The sequence below is a fragment of the Lemur catta genome, chromosome 11 (genome assembly GCF_020740605.2).
Source record: "Lemur catta isolate mLemCat1 chromosome 11, mLemCat1.pri, whole genome shotgun sequence".
Lineage (NCBI taxonomy): Eukaryota > Metazoa > Chordata > Mammalia > Primates > Lemuridae > Lemur > Lemur catta.
The window spans coordinates 6,404,690-6,422,784 of record NC_059138.1 but is presented as its reverse complement, the minus strand read 5'-3'; the positions used below and the strand labels follow the sequence as shown (position 1 = coordinate 6,422,784).

Sequence of the window (18,095 nt, the reverse complement as noted above, 5' to 3'; positions counted from 1 at the left end):
CGTTTGGCTGAAGCCATGGGCTGCGGGCGCTGGCGGGCCCTGCCGTTCACTGTTTGTCCTACTCCCCCTCCCCAGGAGCTGCATAGAATAGTCCTGCTAGGTTGTCTATACGTCAGGTGATAATTTATTTCTGATCTTACCGTGCCTAATGTTAAGAAGTTTTGACAATACCATCTTCAGTATGTTTTTAAAATCCTTATTTCCCTACTATGTTTGGAAGGTTTCTTTTCCATGTTTAATTATGGGGGTTGCTGCCTCACACTCTGCCACATCTGAATTATTAGAGGGATGAAGAAAAGCCTTTCCTTTGAGTTTATAAAATGATTGATATATGCTCACAGGATGGGAGGGAACTGGCTTAGTAGAGCGTTTTTTGAAAAAGAGCTCCAGGTTTTAGTATAATAAGCTTAAGTATGAAGTCCCAGTGTTGGGACATACAATGTCATTACAGTGCAGTGATTGATTGCAAACCCTGGACCCCTCTGTTCAGGTTCAGATCCCAGCGCCACCATTTATAGCTGTCTGACCTTTGGGATCTGCTTCTCCGGTCTATGTCGTTTATTTTGGGGTAAAAAAAATAAAATAATGATAGTGCCTACCTCATAGGGTTTGTGTGAATAAATAATGCATGTAAAGTGCTTAAATCAGGGCACATGGGTGCTCAGCAGTGATGACTGCTGTTCTCAGGAGTATACACAATGTTTTTAATTTAAAAAACTCATTAAAAATTATCTTTACATTTTGATGACGTCTCTGATTTCCAAACTAAATGTTCCTTTTTAAAAAGGCCTGATAGACACATACTAGACACACACACACGCATGTGCACATACCTGTGATTCACAAGAGACCAACTTGGTGAAGACATCTTTTCAATAATATGAGGTGTTTTCACAGTTCTTAATTCAAAACTCAGTTCAGCTTTATGGACAGCCGAGCCAACCAAATGACTTGACTCCCCTTGAAACGAGTTAAGTGAGAAGTCTGTTTCTTTACCAGATGTAGATTAGAGTAGTAGATATATGTATTAGATGTGAGATTGGCCTTAGGGGACTTGTGTTCTATGTAAATATAGTTAAATTAAAAATAAACATTATAGCCGGGTGTGGTGGTGTGTGCCGTAGTCCCAGCTACTTGGGAGGCAGAGGCAGGAGGATCACTTAAGCCCAGCCTGGGTATCATAGTGGAGACCCCATCTTCTAAAAAAATAAACAAACATTATAAGTTGTTTTTTTCATTTTCTTAGAGATAATGGGAATAATATTTCTAACGTCCATCTTTTCCAAAACAAAGTAAAGTTCTTAATTGGAGAAATAACTAACTGTAATTCTCAAATCCCTTTGTTTTATCTTTCTTTTGGGTACAATCAGCTGCCTGAGGTTTTGGGCGCTGAATAATGCTGCCCGACTGACTTTGTCAGTGAGTCTTGAATCTGACATTTACTTATTCCTGGGCAGTCAAAGCAAAAATATATATCCAGCAGTTATATTTTACTAGAAATTAAGCTTTTAAGTATTTGTGTTACTTCAATGTAAGGCAGTGATTAGCCTGAATTATAAAATCAAAACACAATTTTCCCCTATGAAAAAGAGTTACAGCTTAGGAAATCTGTGTTACATCTGCCTGCACTTTCAAAAGTCAGACATTTTTTTGTTATTGATTATAATTAATATTTTCATAAGAACTATTTTTATATTAAACTCACTAAACCGTGATTTTCAGAATAGCTGTTGTGAAGAAAAATGTTTAGGAAAGCAGATATACTTTTCCTATTTTCTGCAAAAGGAGTTTTTCCTGAAATTTAGTTTATTCTCTTTGTAAAGTTCAGTTGACTGCTAAGTTTGCAGTGCCATCTAACTGGCACGTGGGTTTCTCACACAACCGTCCCTGGTTGAGGTTCATACCTGCCACCTCTATTTGCCAATGATGGGAAAGTCCACAGAACTTGGAGAAGCTCAAGGAAGAGCATATTACCCACTGTGCAGCCTGGCACACAGTAGGTGGTTAAGTATTTGTAAGAAAAAAAAATACAGGTTCTAAAAGTAAATTTTAAATAGGTATTAGTTTTTATCACGTATGTGGTAAATGTAAAAGAGATTGTAACTCAAGCCACTAAGTTGGAAAACATATTTTCTAAAACCCACCATTAACAAAAAAAGCAGGAGAAAAAGAGGTTGTTTGTATTAGTTAAAATTACAAAGAACTGATATATGCTTAAAATATAAAGTGGTTCAGATAGCATATAGCTAAATTTGTGAATTATAGGTATATAACTTCAGGGACACAAGGCTGGTTTGGATTTATTTTGTTGGCCATGGGATAAAGAAAATCATCATTTTTCTCTAAAAGAAAAAATACACAGTTGTCCTTTTCGACTCTAGGATAACCAGGCTATCATTGTTAGACCCAGGCTGCACCCTTCTTTCTTTCACCTGCGGGGAAGACTTTAATCATTTCACAGGCAAACCCTTTATGGAAACATGTCCCTATCACAATCTGACTTTATACTCCAGACGAAATTCTAGTTTAAACCTTACTGTATATTTATAAGTTCTGAAGTGACCCCTGATTGGTTCAAGGCCAGTTAGAGACCCCGCCCAAGAATTTCACTATCCCCATCTCTCCTTGTTGAGATAGCCCCATTCCTTATCTTCCTACACACTGTTCCTAGTTCTGAACTAATTTACTCCTTGCTGAGACATTCTTCTCTTTGGTGAATCTTAGTCATTCCTCTTCAGAGAGGTCAGTTCTTTCTGGCAAGTCTAACTTAGTTCTGCTCTCAAAATTTAATATTTTCATCTCTGGTCCCTCCGCCCCTAAATCTAGTCAACTCAGAGCCTCGGCATTTACATGGTAATTCCCAAAGGTCTCAGACAAGGGCGTGAGCCTTACCTTGGACCAAAGGCAAGACGAAGGCCTGAGCCGGAACTAGGAGAAGACCTGGGGAATGAGGAGGACCAGGGTCAGAGCACAAGCCCACAGGGCCACGTACCTGGGACCAGGACTTTGTAGGTAGTTGATCAGAGCAGAGATAATGATCAGATTGAAGATTTATTGTGGTCTAAGACTAGGAGCCATGATCACAAGACAGATATAAATGGTTGGAGCAAAAAGTAGTAGGTAGACAGCTTAAAATAATGAGACTAGAGAGCACTTGTTAAATGCTAATGGTTTTGTCTTAATATTTTAAACTTTAAACCACGCTCATCTGAAGAACTGTTGATGTCTGCTTATTGAAAGAGCTTAGATGATGGAATAGAAAAAGCCTGTTAAGAAAGTGCAAGACTGTTTTATTACTAAATGATTTTTGAGATCTCACATTTATCTCCCAATTTTTTTGTATTAGTTAATGTCAAAATTAATTTTATTCCCTGAGCGCACACAAAATGCCAGTGGAGGGGGAACCTCAGAAACATGCTGGGTGTTAGGGAAAGCCATTCTGGGGTTAAACATTTTCACAGGTAATTGTCAAAGTGGATAATCTGCATGCAGACAAATTATCTGTTTTTCTCTTGAGTTAATGGTTTACAATTTTTTTCCCCCTGAAACTTTTGCTTCTCTGTTTTGTATGGAGATGTTACTCCAAAGACCAAGTGCTAATGTTTAGGGGAAGAATTACACTGTCCCTAAATAATTCTATGCTGTATTATTGTTACTTAATGAGGCTTCGTTTCTTTCCCCTTCCTTCTTAAAGACAAGTTAGAGGCTAGTACTGTGAACACTGTTGTGTTATTGACTGCCCGTCCTCAGAGAACTCATTTAAAGCTCTTGTAATTGATGTGGTCTCTTTAGACCTGGCTGGGTGCAAGATGTAGATGCCAAATGTACCCTGAGAAGTAGCTCTAGATAAGAGCAGGTTTCCAAGGACTGTTCAGATCTGTTACTGGCCTGGAAAGCACCAATTATATATGTGAAATAGTAAAGGATGTGTGCCACCCCCCCCCCACCGTCCGCCCCAAAGGCTGTAGCAGCCTGATGTACCTCTTCAGGCAGTATTCTTGAATGTTCCTAGGTCATTAGGAAGTAGTCAAGTGTTACAGTCTTACTTGGGATCACAGCTGACCCTATCTAAATGTATACTAGCTCTCTGTAAGATAATGCCCTCAAACCCCTTTGTGTGCTATGTTTTGTTTACCTTTTTATGTGAGAAAGGGTAAGATAAAAGAGAAGTAATGGGAGACTCTTAAAGCATATTTTCTCTTTGTGAAGTTGACCTTAAGAATTATCCTTTAGGGGAAATGTATAGAATTAAAGGCAATAATTCCGTTGTGACTATCATCTGTGACTGCCACTTTGCTAGGTGCTCTCAGGTACAGCAGTGGTGAGGCAGGTGGACATGGTCCTGGCAGGCGTCACTGAGCTGTGCCCCAGCAGGAAGGGCAGCCCCCAGCAGCAGATGGCGAGCATGCGAGGCATTCTGGTGAGATCAGGGCAGTTTCTAACAGGGAAGGCTTCACCTGTCTTGGAAGTTTAGAGAAAGCTTCCCTGAAAAAAGTGTTTGAGACTAAGAGAAGAGTTAGAGCTAGCCTAGCAAAGGGGGATCCCAGACAGAACGCCGCCCCTCAGTGAATGTAAACATAGCCCTTCTGCTAACTGGGAAGTCTGGTGTGATGGAGAAACTGGGAGGAGGCCCCTTGAAAGCCATGTTGTTTATTGGCTTAATCCTAAGGGCAAGAGGAAACCAGTCAAAGGGGTTACAATAAGCATGGAATTGATAAGATCAGAATTTTTATTTGAAAAAATTTCTTGCTACCAAGTGGAAAGTGGATTAAAAGGAAGAAGAGTTGTTATAGTGGTTCAGACAAAACCATAATGGTAGTGGCCTGCTAGACACTGGGTGGTTATGGTGCGGACAGAGAGAAAAATGAGACAGACTTTACAGTGGACAGGTTTTGTACTTTGATCATTATTGAGGCTGGCTGGACGTGTGCATGGGGCAGATTTTATAATTATTTCTAATTTTGAATGTATTTGAATTTTTATACAATGGAACATTGTAAGAAAAATGGACAGGGTGTGTTGATGGCATAGATGTTGGAAAGGAGGAGCTGTGCTTCCTGGGTGCCCGGCTGGCCCCACGGGGCCGAGTGGCGGCACTTAGAGGGAGAACTCCAGAAGACGCAGGCGGTGGGGCAGGGGATCAGGTCATTTCTGTCATGGAATTTGGGAATCCCATGAGACATCCAAGGGCAGGTTGTGTGAGCTCAGTGGGGAAGTTGGGTCTAGAGATATAAATGTGTTGGTCATTGGCAAAAGCACAATGATTGAAATTGTGTAGGAGCTGTATGAGATCCCTCGGGGACAAGACCTGAGAGATGCCGTATTTCTTATATGCAGAAAGCTCTCACGTACCATTGAGTAAACAGACATTCAGGAATCAGACAAGTTACTACTTTGTTCCCTTTTTTAAACCTCAAAAATCCCTTCGTCATTTTCTTGAATAAGCATGCAGTTGATCCAGCTGATCTTTTCTCTCCTTACGTCTGTTGCCTTTATAACCTGGCCTCGCCCTGCCCCCTTAAAGATAGTCCTTTGCCTTCTGCTTGCTAAGTCCACTCACCTTTTGAATGTCTTTTCTCTGTTTGACACTGCTGACTCCTCCTCCCTTAAAATTCTTTCTGTATTATTCCAGTGTGTGTGCCTCTCTGTCTGCCCCTTGCCAGGTTTCTAAACGGCTTTTCTCTGGACCTCAGATGCTAAATTCAAATTTCCCAGGCCCAGTGTTTTGGTACACTCTGCCCTTAGTGGGTTCTGTTCAAACCCTCCCTTCGCACTAGCCAGACTCCCTCCAGGCTGGGTCTTCTGTAGTAGAAGGAATCTTGGAATTGGAGTCTGAAGACTTCCTTGCTCTTGAAGATTTGTCTTTCCAAATAGAACTTCCTTCCTGGCATTCCTTGAGAAATTTGTATTTTTCCAAATTCTGTATCTGAGAAAAATTGGTCCAAAAAGTCAAGAAAACAGAGAAAAAGTATTATGATTCTGAAACATTATAGTCAACATAGAGACATTACTGGTTCAAAGGAATCCATCCATGACAAGTCACAAGCAAGTGCAGGGCACACTGATGCGTGGAGTTCAAGGGCAAGGGTGGCCTTCTCGGGAACCAGGACGGGAACAAGTGGCAGGGAAGCCGTGCTGGCTGCCAGGTGGGTGAGGCCTTGCCACACGTGTGGGTCTGAGGCTCCTCTGCTGCTAAAGGCGGATCATTCCTGCAACTAAAATAAGTATTAATATGTTTATATATGTAGTATACTTTCTCTAAATCTTCTGGTGTTACAAAAATTGCAAGTTTTGGAAGCAAAATAAGTCCTTGAATTGGCACTTTTTTTTTTTTTTTTTTGAGACAAAGTCTGGCTCTGTTGCTCGGGCTAGAGTGCCGTGGCGTCAGCCCCGCTCACACCAACCTCAGACTTCTGGGCTCAAGCAATCCTTCTGCCTCAGCCTCCCGAGTGGCTGGGACTACAGGCAAGCGCCACTATGCCTGGCTAATTTTTCTATATATATTTTTAGCTATCCATATAATTTCTTTCTATTTTTAGTAGAGACGGGGTCTCGCTCTTGCTCAGGCTGGTCTTGAACTCCTGAGCTCAAACGATCCACCTGCCTCGGCCTCCCAGAGTGCTAGGATTATAGGCGTGAGCCACCGCGCCCGTCCAAATTGGCACTTTTGACATGCAATTCTTTGTAATACTGATAACCTTACTAGGAGGTCTGAATGCTACCTTATTTGAATAAAATTTGCTGGCATTTTCCAGTGTTCGGATCCTCACTGTAGGCTCGAGTTCTAATACTGTAACAAAAGAAATATGAGAGAAAAATACGAATGTTGTGGAGTAATCTCACATGAAATCAAAAAGCAATCTGCAGTCTAAATCAGCAGAAGCAATGTTGATTTGAATGGCAAAACCAAAATTAGGTCAAACAGAAAGTATTTTCGTTGTTTAAAAAGAAGCAGCTTACACGGTGTGAGACACGTGCCAGTCTGAAGGTGCTTTCGATGCGCTCTTAGAGCAAGACCGTTAAAGCCAGCAGAAGCCACTTCTCTGCGCCTGGAGTGGTTGTCTCGAAACAAAGAGAAGATTGTCTGATAGGGCAGTTAACGCTCTGTGTATTTGAACATTTGAAGATGGTAACTTTAAAATATTAAGTATCTCTGGTGTTACCTTTCAATATTTTAAGTAACTTTTATTTGGCAATTATGTTGCATTAAGTTCCTGTTTAATTTATCAAATGTTTATATCAGGTAGAGACCATATTTATGTCTTATTGAAATTATAATCTTATCACAATATATTTGTTCATAATAATAAACCTTGCATTTATTTATTTTGTATTGGAAGCCTCTTAAACTCTTAGTATAACCCTATTACAGAAAAATTATTTATTTTTACTGGTTACTCATTATTTAAAAACAAGTAAATCAAATGTTAAAAAAATACAGAATAATTAGAATTTGGAGGATTCTGGTTTTTCATGCCTGAATCCCACAGGTTAACATGTCAGGGATTTGGAAACACTGGCAAACATCTTAAGCCCTCTGAACCTCAGTCTTTCTGGGCCAGAGGACAGTCAGGAGCTCTCCTGGCTCACGTGCAGCACCCTCCTCCTGGACCACCTTCCTCTCCCCTCGCCCGCTGTCTGTGCGCCAGGCCATCGTGCCCAGGCTCAGCCTCGGCTGCCTCTGCGTGTCCTTCTGACCTGGCACCCTGCACTTCCCTTTTCAGAGCTGTGAGGAGATGCCGAGCTTGGGGTCGGGCTGCCTGGGGCCCAGCCTGACCCTGCGGCCACTTACCCTCAGCCAGACGCTTCACTCTGGCTCAGTGTCTTCATCTGTCAAATGGGGATTAAAATAGTACCACCTCGCCGTGTGATTGTGACAGTCCCCGTGAAGGGCTTGGCAGTGTCTTGCCTGCGGAGTACGCAGCAGCAACCAAGATCTATTTTTTATTACCAGGCTCTGTCTCCGTTGCCTCCTATCATTGCTGTTGTCTTTTGCTACCTGAGCCTCGCAGGGCTGCTCTTCCCATTTCATTTCCAGCATGTGCCTTTGTCTGGGAACTCCCTGTTGCCTGCCCTGGCAGTGGCCGCTTGTGATCAGGCCTGGCCTCGCCACCTCGCTCCCTGTTGGTGTCCACACGAGCCTTCCGGTTTGCTGTCTGCGTGTGAACCCCCTCCCTAGCCCCTGCTGTTCCTTGGACCTGAGCTCTGTGTGGTTCTTGTGTAGTCATCTGCCCGGCCGAGTTCTAGGGTATTGGCTGATCATTGATTTCCCTGGCTGATTGGTTTCTCCGGCTGAAACAAAGTCCAAAAAGCAAACTTTTAACAACAAAAAATTGGTTAAGCAAAGCTGTCACATTGAAAAGTTTGTTCCCGTGATCCCTTTGAGTTTTTACTGCTTGTAATACAAGCTTGAAGTCAGTAATTTTGGTCAGATGCAGTGACTCACGCCTGTAATCCCCGCACTTTGGGAGACCAAGGTGGAAGGATTGCTGGAGGCTAGGAGTTCAAGGACCAGCCTAAGCAAGATAGCGAGACCTGTCTCTACCAAAATATAGAAAAATTAGCCAGTCGTGGTGGTGTGTGCCTGAAGTCCCAGCTGCTCAGGTGGCTGAGGCCGGGGGGGATCATTTGAGCCCGAGGTGAGCTATGATCGAACCACTACACTCCAGCCTGGGCAACAGAGCAAGACTCTGTCTCAAAAAAAAAAAAAAAAAGAAAAGAAATCAGTAATCTTGAGTGTGGCTAATATATTGTCTTTTATTATATACATGAACAAAATGTCCTGTGTGTTTTAGTGATAGAACCAAAAGTATTTCTTGATCTTATTTATTAACTTCTTTGGAGAAGTATCTATCTATAGTTCTTAGAATATTTTATAAATTAATGTATACATTAATATACAATTGAATCCCAAGTAACCAACTTTTGTTTCTGTTTTTCCCCTACTTAAGGACCCCAAAATGTATGTACAGACAGTGCTAGATGTTCATAAAAAATACAATGCCCTGGTGATGTCTGCATTCAACAACGATGCCGGCTTTGTGGCTGCTCTTGATAAGGTAGGCACATGACTGTCGTTAACGTCCCTGCGTGTGTGCGGCTGGGCGCTTTCCTCTAACCGTGTTCTGTGCAACGCAGGCCTGTGGGCGCTTCATCAACAATAACGCGGTCACCAAGATGGCCCAGTCGTCCAGCAAGTCCCCTGAGCTGCTGGCCCGGTACTGTGACTCCTTGTTGAAGAAAAGGTATTAAATAACTGTGGTTTTTTTAGCCTGTTTAAAATCTCAGCTTTTACATAAGGAATTAAAATTTATATTACATTTTATATACCTTAAATTGTAAATTTTGTGCCTTTTGAGAAAAATTTTTAAACAGAACGCACCTTTCCAGTTGAAAATCTGTATTAGCTCCCACTGGCTGTTTCTAAAATAGAAGACCCTACATGTACTGTAGTGCTTTCGTTATTCCATGTACTTTTAAAAGTTATTTTTGTTTGACAAGTTTGTTTTGTTATTTCATATTCTTTACTTTTTAATCATCTTATTTCTCAACTAGTGTTTTTCCTAATCAGTTTATGTGTATTAAGAGCTGGAGGCTATATATTATAATACGGTTCTTTCCTCTTGTGTTTTTAAGTCCTCACTGATTTTTCTGTTTGTGTGTTTGCTTTGGTTTTTCTCAGCTTCTCTTTCATTGTAAGTTTCTTTCACTTTAGAAATGCTCAAGTTTTATTTCACTATTTCAAGTATCACAGGAGCAAACATTAAAGATTTTAATGAAGGAAGATAATCCCCTTCTGGCTTTCTGTGGCAATAGTTTCCCATGCCCCCAAATTATACTGGTTTTGGGGGGAGTTTTTTGGTTTCGTTTGAGGCAGCATCTCATTCTATGGCCCTGGGTAGAGTACAGTGGCGTCATCATAGCTCACTGCAACCTCAAACTCCTGGGCTCAAGTGTTCCTCCAACCTCAGCCTCCTGAGTAGCTGGGACTAGAGGCACATGCTACCACGTCCGGCTAATTTTTGTATTTTTAGTAGAGATGGGGTCGCGCTCTTGCTCAGGCTGGGCTTGAACTCCTGAGTTCAAGCAATCCTCCCACCACGGCCTCCCAGAGTGCTAGGATTACAGGCGTGAGCCACTGCGCCCGGCCTATACTGATTTTAACATTAACAAGTTATATTTTAAGTAGCTCTCTAAGGCTAGCATAACCCCAATATAAAAAAGACTGAGAATACCTACACGTACGAGAATAAACAGACTACAAATAAGACTCACTTAAGAATAGAGGTGCAGAAATCTTAATTAAAATATTATCAAACCAAATTAATCAGTGAACTAAAGAATAATTCTTCAAAACATAGCATCACTTTCTAGGAACGTAAGGATGGCTTAACAGTAGCAAATCTAATGTACTTTGTGAACAGACAACTATGTGAAAAACTTGTGTGGTCTTCTTGGTAGATGGTGGGAAAACATTTCATAAAGGTCAATAACTGTCACTTTTAACTTTGCCAGAAAGCCATTTGCTGGAGGCCAGTGAGAAATTGAGCTTTTGATTTTTTTCCCTGTTTATTGCGATACTGTTCTAATGTATAATTTGGCAATTCTAGTCACATCCTCCAGTGCATCCTCTGCAGGAATAAAAAGGGACTTTAAATTGGAATGCCTCTTATGAGTTGATTTCATTTGTTTTTAAGCTATGTAATATGACCAATTTAAGTAATTTAAATATGGAGGTCCTCTGTTAGGTCTTCAGTTTGGTTTCAAAAAACACTTAGTGTCCTTTTTATCCATTGTCTTTTTGTAAATGGCCCTCATCAAGTCTATTGATATGTTATTAGTTAAGGCTACTGAAGCAGACAGACTGGCAGAGACATTTCCAAAGCTGCTCTTTTAACAAGCTTGTTTAAATGTATTAGCGAACAGAGTCTAGTAGGCACTAAGTTAAACTGTTCCCAGGAAAGAGAAACAGCTGTGACCTACAGTGGGAAGAATAGGATTGGATTTTCTGAGCCAACTGTCCTTAAGTTAGAGATACCTCTTCAGAGTTTGCTTGGTGGCTGGTTCATATTATATGAATTAGAGGTCTTGTTTATTAAGGACTCATGTAGAAAAACCTTTTAAAAATTCATTTATTCTTAAATTACTTTTTGAATTAGTTCGTAAAATGGATGAATCAGTTGTTAAAAAAACACTCATCTACTTTATAGACATAACTACAAATGGAAAGCATCACTTTGGTAGTAATTTAAACCCTTTCATTATCTTAAATTATTAGGCCATTAAAAGGAAACTGTCTTTTTGTTTTGTTCTAAAGTTAAATTACAGCAGTGTAGAAAGAAATTGCAAAAGTAAAAGCTCCTTTACTTAGATTTAAGTGGATTATCTGAAAGGAAAACTTTATTCACGATATTCTCGGAAACTTTTAATAAATATCTTCTGTAGATTTTCATCATGGATGTTCTAAGTGATTGTTTCCTGTTCTTCCATGGTGGGGTTATAGTATGAGATTGCTAAATTGCTGTAGGTAAGGAAAGTTAACTGCCCCTCTCCCCATGTACTGATCTGAAGAGAACTGATCATTTGAATGCTTGGAACCACATACTGATGAGGCAGTTTGGCTGAGTGGTGCTTGTTTAAATGTTTCTGATTTGTTGAAAACATAATGCCTTTTTAAAAATTTCAGTTCCAAGAACCCAGAAGAGGCAGAGCTGGAAGACACACTCAATCAAGTGGTAAGGTGCTGCACAATCACATCCATTCTCAATAGCTATTTATTTCACAAGTTGTTTCTAAGGCTATTTGTATAGGGCATCTGGGATGTAAAAAGTAATAATCGTTGATTTTTATTTCAGATCTATGGTTTTACTCCCTAAATGAGTCATTACTTTTAGCATTTGTGCTTTCTCATTAGTACTAAATCTCGTACACCTTAATGTGATTGAAAGAGATCGACGAAAATGTGTACGTTAGACTCCAGGGCAGGTTTTTTTGCCGTCACAGATGTTGGCATATGGGCCCAGCCAAAACCAAGCACAAGTCTTGGCTCCTGGGAAGTGGCTGGCGATAGTTGGCTTTGCACACGCAGCTTGTGAGTGTTCTTCATTAAGTGTGTTCTCTTGGCGGCTTTGCCAGATGGTCGTCTTCAAGTACATAGAGGACAAGGACGTGTTTCAAAAGTTCTACGCGAAGATGCTGGCCAAGAGGCTCGTCCATCAGAACAGTGCAAGTGATGATGCTGAAGCGAGCATGATATCCAAGCTGAAGGTGGGTTTCAGCTCCTCCTTAAAATCCCAGCTTTGGGGTTATTATTAAAATAGTTCTTGGTCTCTTCCAGTTACCCAGCCGGTGAAGGAGTTTGTGCAGCACTTTGTAAAGTGTGAGCTCTGCTGTTCCGCCGCTGAAAACCTATCACAGCTAGTGTTCTGCTCTCCCGACCCTTCCCCACTCTGGGTCTCCTGCTCCCCGCACCTTTGGCCTTAGACCATATTCACATGTTGTTGGCTTTGAGTTGACTGGATGTTTTGTTTGGCTCTGGGCTTGGTTAACTGTCTGTAACCCTGTAGCTACAGAAAGACAAGAGGTATCAGTGTTACTTTGCTATCAAGCAGTTCTTCCTTATTCTGCCTCCTTTGCAGTTTCAGTACTTGCCAGGCTGCTGTTACACATTTTAGAACATATTTTACTTTGACATCAAATTTTAGTTATATGGGTATTTTTGTGTGCTTGCGCTGCGATGACAAAATACCATAGACCAGGCGGCTTAAATAACCGAAATCAATTCTCACTGTTCTGGAGGCTGAGAGTTCCAAGATCATGCCAGCTGATTTGGTTCCTGGTGAGGGCTCTCTTCCTGGTTTGCAAACAGCTGCCCTCTTGCTGTGTCCTCACCTGGCAGAGGGAGGGAGTGCTGAGCTCTCTTGTGTCTCTTCTTATGAGGACACCAATCCCTTTGTGAGGGCCCACCCTCAAGCCCTCATCTAAACCTGCCAGAGGCACCGTCTCCAAACACCATCACATTGGAGGTTCATGCTTCAACATATGAATTTTAGAGGGAGGAGACACGGTTTAGTTCATAGTAGCAGGATAAGAGACAGTTATTTCATCTTTGTATTCTACCACGGTGTCAGCAATATCTTACCCTTAGATGGTCAAATAATGGTTATTGTGTGTATGAAGACTTAATTATAGTTGTGTTATTTTTGACAGTGTATTAATTTTAATCTATGCATAGTTAAGCCATAAAATATAACTAAATGTTACTAGCTTTACTGGTAGTTTTATAAAATTAAGCATATGTCATGTTCTGCAATTTCTCCAAATTTCCTTGCATACATTTATATTTTTATGCAAATTAATAAGACAGTTATCTGGGTTCATTTCAGCAAGCTTGTGGTTTTGAGTATACCTCTAAACTTCAGCGGATGTTTCAAGACATTGGTGTAAGCAAAGATTTGAATGAGCAGTTCAAAAAGCACCTGACGAATTCAGAACCACTGGACTGTGAGTATTTGTATGTTTATAAGCTGCTTTTACAGGCAGTGTTCTTGTCGCAAATGAGAGAAATGACAATGTTAAGTAAGGATGGTAGATACTTTGTTAGAAATTTAGGGACTTAGAAGCAGGAAGTTTCTCCCAAATGTCCTACCCTCTTCCTCCTAACTCCCATGTGACATTAGGAGATGGCAGCTACTGAAGTGTTGTCAGCGCTGCTGCTGGCTAAGAGCTCCGGGGGTCTAGCTGACCTGTATCCAGGTCCCAAGTCCCACCTCTTCTACTTGCTGAGTTGTTCACCCTACACATAGGCCAAGGACTCAAGGGCTTGTTTTATCTTGTTTTAAACCTTGGTTTAGACGATCCATTCTAGCATTTTTTTTTTTTTAATTATAAGAAACTCACTTGGCCTATGTAGATAACAGAGTCAAACTAAAGACTGTGGCTTCAGATTTGCATTAGGGATTAGTACAGGCTGGTTCAGGTAATTCATTTCCCCAGGAGAGGCGGCTGGGCTCATTTTAAGGTGTTGCTGTAGCAGTAGGATAGCAGACTTATGCTACAGCATCATATGATAATGTTTGTCTTTTTAAATGAAAAGTGACTAATTTTATTTTTCCTAAGTCAAAAGTACTACTCCAGGCCAGGTGCGGTGGCTCACGCCTGTAATCCTAGCACTCTGGGAGGCCGAGGCGGGAGGATCACTTGAGCTCAGGAGTTGGAGACCAGCCTGAGCAAGAGCGAGACCCCATCTCTACTAAAAATAGAAAAAATTAGCTGGCCAAATAACAATAGAAACAAAAAATTAGCTGGGCATGGTGGCGAGCGCCTGTAGTCCCAGCTACTTGGGAGACTAAAGCAGGAGGATCACTTGAGCCCAGGAGTTTGAGGTTGCTGTGAGCTAGGCTGATGCCACGGCACTCTAGCCCGGGCAACAGAGTGAGACTCTGTCTCAAAAAAAAAAAAAAAAAAGTACTACTCCATTGTTAAACTTGACAGTTTTGCCCATGGACTTTTCAGCTATCTGTGAAAATGAAGTTACTATAATTAGTAGATTTTGCACGTATATAGTGCGTGTTTTTTCACAGTACTAAGGGATAGTCAAACCGTAATGAAGACAGTTGATTACTGCCGGGTTTTCAGTCTCCGTGGGTTTGGGCCGTGGTGCTGTGTGTGGTGGGCGTGGTGTGGCGTGAGTGGGCTGAAGTCATTTGTGGCAGACACGAGAAGCAGATGAAGCAGGCCAGGCACGTGACAACATGATTCTGTGCTGGAAGTTAAATGGAAAACTGTCATTCTTGGAGGGAAAGAATTTCTGGCTCTTCCACCTTTTACTAATTTTAATTGAGTAAAATGGGTCGAAGCTATGTTCGATTCTTAATGTTATATTCAGGCAGGATTTTTCATTTAATGTATTTTCTTTTAATAAAGAGCAGTCCATATTGATTCGAAATGATAGAACTTTTCAGTTTATGAGACTGATTAAAAGTCTCCCTGCCTTCTCACTCCGCAGTGGATTTCAGCATTCAGGTGCTGAGTTCGGGGTCCTGGCCGTTCCAGCAGTCGTGCACGTTCGCGCTGCCGTCCGAGGTGAGCCGGGGCTGCCTGCTGCCCTGCCCGTGCTGCGCGGCCGGGGAGGGGCCGTCGCGGTGGACGTCCGGCCGTGTGGCCCGGGGCCGCCCCGCATGTCCGACGGTGGGCGTCCCTGTCCCAGCGCAGCAGAGAGAGAGAGAGAGAGAGAGAGAGAGTGTGTGTGTGTGTGTGTGCGTGCGCGCGCGCTCGTGTGAGCAGAGCCTGGTTAGTTCCGTGACGTCTGTCTGGATGGCGCCTACGAGCACTTGACGAGACGCGGACGCCTGGCGTTTGTCTCTGTCCTTTGCGTGAGCGCTGACTTTGTGCTGTGGCTGGAAGAGCGCGGACTGCGGAACGCGGTCGGGTTCACGTGTCCCCTAACGCTGTCCTCGTCCGCAGCTGGAGCGCAGTTACCAGCGGTTCACAGCCTTCTACGCCAGCCGGCACAGCGGCAGGAAACTGACGTGGTTGTATCAGTTGTCTAAAGGAGAGCTGGTAACTAACTGCTTCAAAAACAGGTATACTTTGCAGGTAAGATCACCTCTTAATCTTAAAATATTTTTTAAATTCTAAATGAAGATAAGACAAATTGTAGAAATTTAGTAAGTGTTTGGCACAGCTCCTGCCTCACGCACATAAAGTGTTCAGGTGGCGGCTTAAAAAGCTGGAGTTGCACATATTGAATTCTGATAACAGCTCTTACTCTTTGACAAAGCAGTTTCACATTAATAACAATGCTTACAACAATAGTGAGTGTTAAATAGCAATGACTGTGTAACCAGACATATTTCCATTTTGTAACTGATAAAACTGAGGCTCAGGTTAATTTAAGTGACTCTTTCTGGATCCTAGCTCATCTGTGACCAACCCAAAATGTCAGTGAAGATCTTTTCTCTTTAAAAAGTCCAGGCGCAGGAGTCTCTCTGAACCTACTCTGTCCAATTAAAACAAACAAACAAAAAAAGACCAGGCTCTTTCTACCTCAACTTTTGTAGAGGGTGGGCCTCACAAGTAATTGCTTATTTTAATCTCTGAGGAGATTTCACTAGTGAGCTTGTAAGAACAATTGCAAGTCTGTGTTTAAGGGTTAAGAAACTTGAGAATGGGTCCTGCAGACACAAGTTGCATGTTAATTTAAACTTTCAGTGATTCTACTCTGATAAAATAGTTAAAATGTATAATATTCTGTTATGCTGGGTCCAGATACCTTCATCAACTTGCATGTGTATTACTGCACAGTTGAAATTTTGTTTTATTTATCCCCAGACACACACAGAGGAATCCATTTGCCTATACTGTGGTACCTAAAATTTCCGTGCGGCACTTTTGACCAGGCAGAGGCCTAGCGTGGGCTATGTCTGCTGTGTCAGTGCACAGGGTAAAACCCTGGCATCGTGCTCTGCCTGCCCTGGTGTTTTTACTCAAGGCCCAGAATCACTATTGTCTGTGGTCTGCCCTAAAACAGGCACACATGTCATTCTCTTGTCATTAACCAAGATCTGGCCTAGGCAAACAGTGATGGTCTTGTTCACAGCTCATTCCTGTGGATTATGTAAGAGAAGAGGGGAGAAGTGAGGAGGGAGTCCTCAGGGGGTGTTCAGTTGCTGCACACACTCAGAAATTTGAACCAGGCCGGGCGTGGTGGTTCCGCCTGTAATCCCAGCACTTTGGGAGGCTGAGGTGAGAAGATTGCTTGAGGCCAGGAGTTCAAGAGCAGCAGCCTGAGGTACATAGTGAGACCACATGTCTACAGAAAGTTTAAAAATTAGCCAGGTGTGGTGGCTCACTCCTGTAGTCCCAGCTACTCCGGAGGCTAAGATAAGGAGGATCACTTGAGACCAGATGTTTAAGGCTGCAGTGAGCTATGATGACACCACTGCATTCTAGCCCGGGTGACAGAGCAAGACCCTGTCTCAAAAAAAGGGGGGGGGAGGTTAGGAACCAGCCCATGCTACCTGGTACCTGGTGCACTCTCTAGTATTAAAAATAAAAGATGCCTTAGAGCAGTTGTGGTTTACTGTAAACCATGTAATAATTTACTTTTTCATACTTTCATAGTAAAGTACTTAGGGTTAAAAAACCAAATATATTAATAATATAATTCAGTAGGCAGGCTGTTTTCTGTCAATAATTTACCAAAAAGATCATTTCCCTTAATGTGTGTGCAAAAACAAATTTGAAGTTTGATGCTTAATGTGCCTGTATATACCAGGTGTGTGTGTATGTGTTTATATAAATGAGTGTGGATGAGTATATAGTGTATGTTTACATGGACAATACATTTTAGAATAAAATCCCAAATTATTTTAATGTTTGAAAAGGTGGAAAATGACTTGTCTTTTGGGAAAGTGTTTCGTCATAATGGCATTGCAAGACTTTGTGTTCCCTTTTCTATAGATCTGCTTCATTCTTGCATCTGTTTGAAGAATGTGTTTCATAAATAAGTTCTTTAAACATGGGCTGTATATTTTTGAAGGTTTTTCTGTGCATTTAAATTTTTCTTCTCTTTCTTTTATATGGGGGGGTCTCAAAGGCGTCTACGTTCCAGATGGCAATCCTGCTTCAGTACAACACGGAAGATGCCTACACTGTGCAGCAGTTGACGGACAGCACGCAAATTAAAATGGTATGTGTGTCGTTTCATGACTTCTTTATTATAGTAAGTTGCCGTTTTCTTGTTCTTGTGGATATTGTAGGGAAGATACGGGAAGAGGATGTGGGTTTCCTTGATTTGAAATAGATATTTGCCTCGTGAATATGAACATGCTGTTACTCCAGGATTTCAATACATGTTACCAAAAACTTAAAAACTCAGTGTGACACACACACCATGACATGCTTTCCTCTCATTCACGTAGCCAGCAATAATGTTAAGTCTTCCAATCCATGAACCATGGGATGTCTTCCCATTTATTTGGGTTGTCTTTAATTTCTTTCAACTTTGTTTTATAGTTTTCAGTGTTGTATGAGTCTTGAACTTCTTTGGCTAAATGTTATTACTTAGTATTTTATTATTTTTGATGCTGTTA

General features: G+C 41.6%; 1 protein-coding gene across 3 annotated transcripts in view; it reads left to right on the top strand.

Moving 5' to 3' along the window:
- The window catches only part of CUL1 (cullin 1), a 91,644-nt gene that overhangs the window by 68,390 nt on the left and 5,159 nt on the right, over positions 1-18,095 (top strand). For 2 of the 3 annotated variants that reach the window (XM_045565109.1, XM_045565111.1), the window contains 8 exons: positions 8,952-9,059; positions 9,139-9,245; positions 11,687-11,735; positions 12,136-12,267; positions 13,386-13,503; positions 15,008-15,084; positions 15,466-15,597; positions 17,585-17,692. In XM_045565109.1, the coding sequence (XP_045421065.1) occupies positions 8,952-9,059; positions 9,139-9,245; positions 11,687-11,735; positions 12,136-12,267; positions 13,386-13,503; positions 15,008-15,084; positions 15,466-15,597; positions 17,585-17,692 (831 nt within the window). The remainder of the gene's footprint in view (positions 1-8,951; positions 9,060-9,138; positions 9,246-11,686; positions 11,736-12,135; positions 12,268-13,385; positions 13,504-15,007; positions 15,085-15,465; positions 15,598-17,584; positions 17,693-18,095) is intronic. The other variant, XM_045565110.1, reaches the window with a different exon arrangement.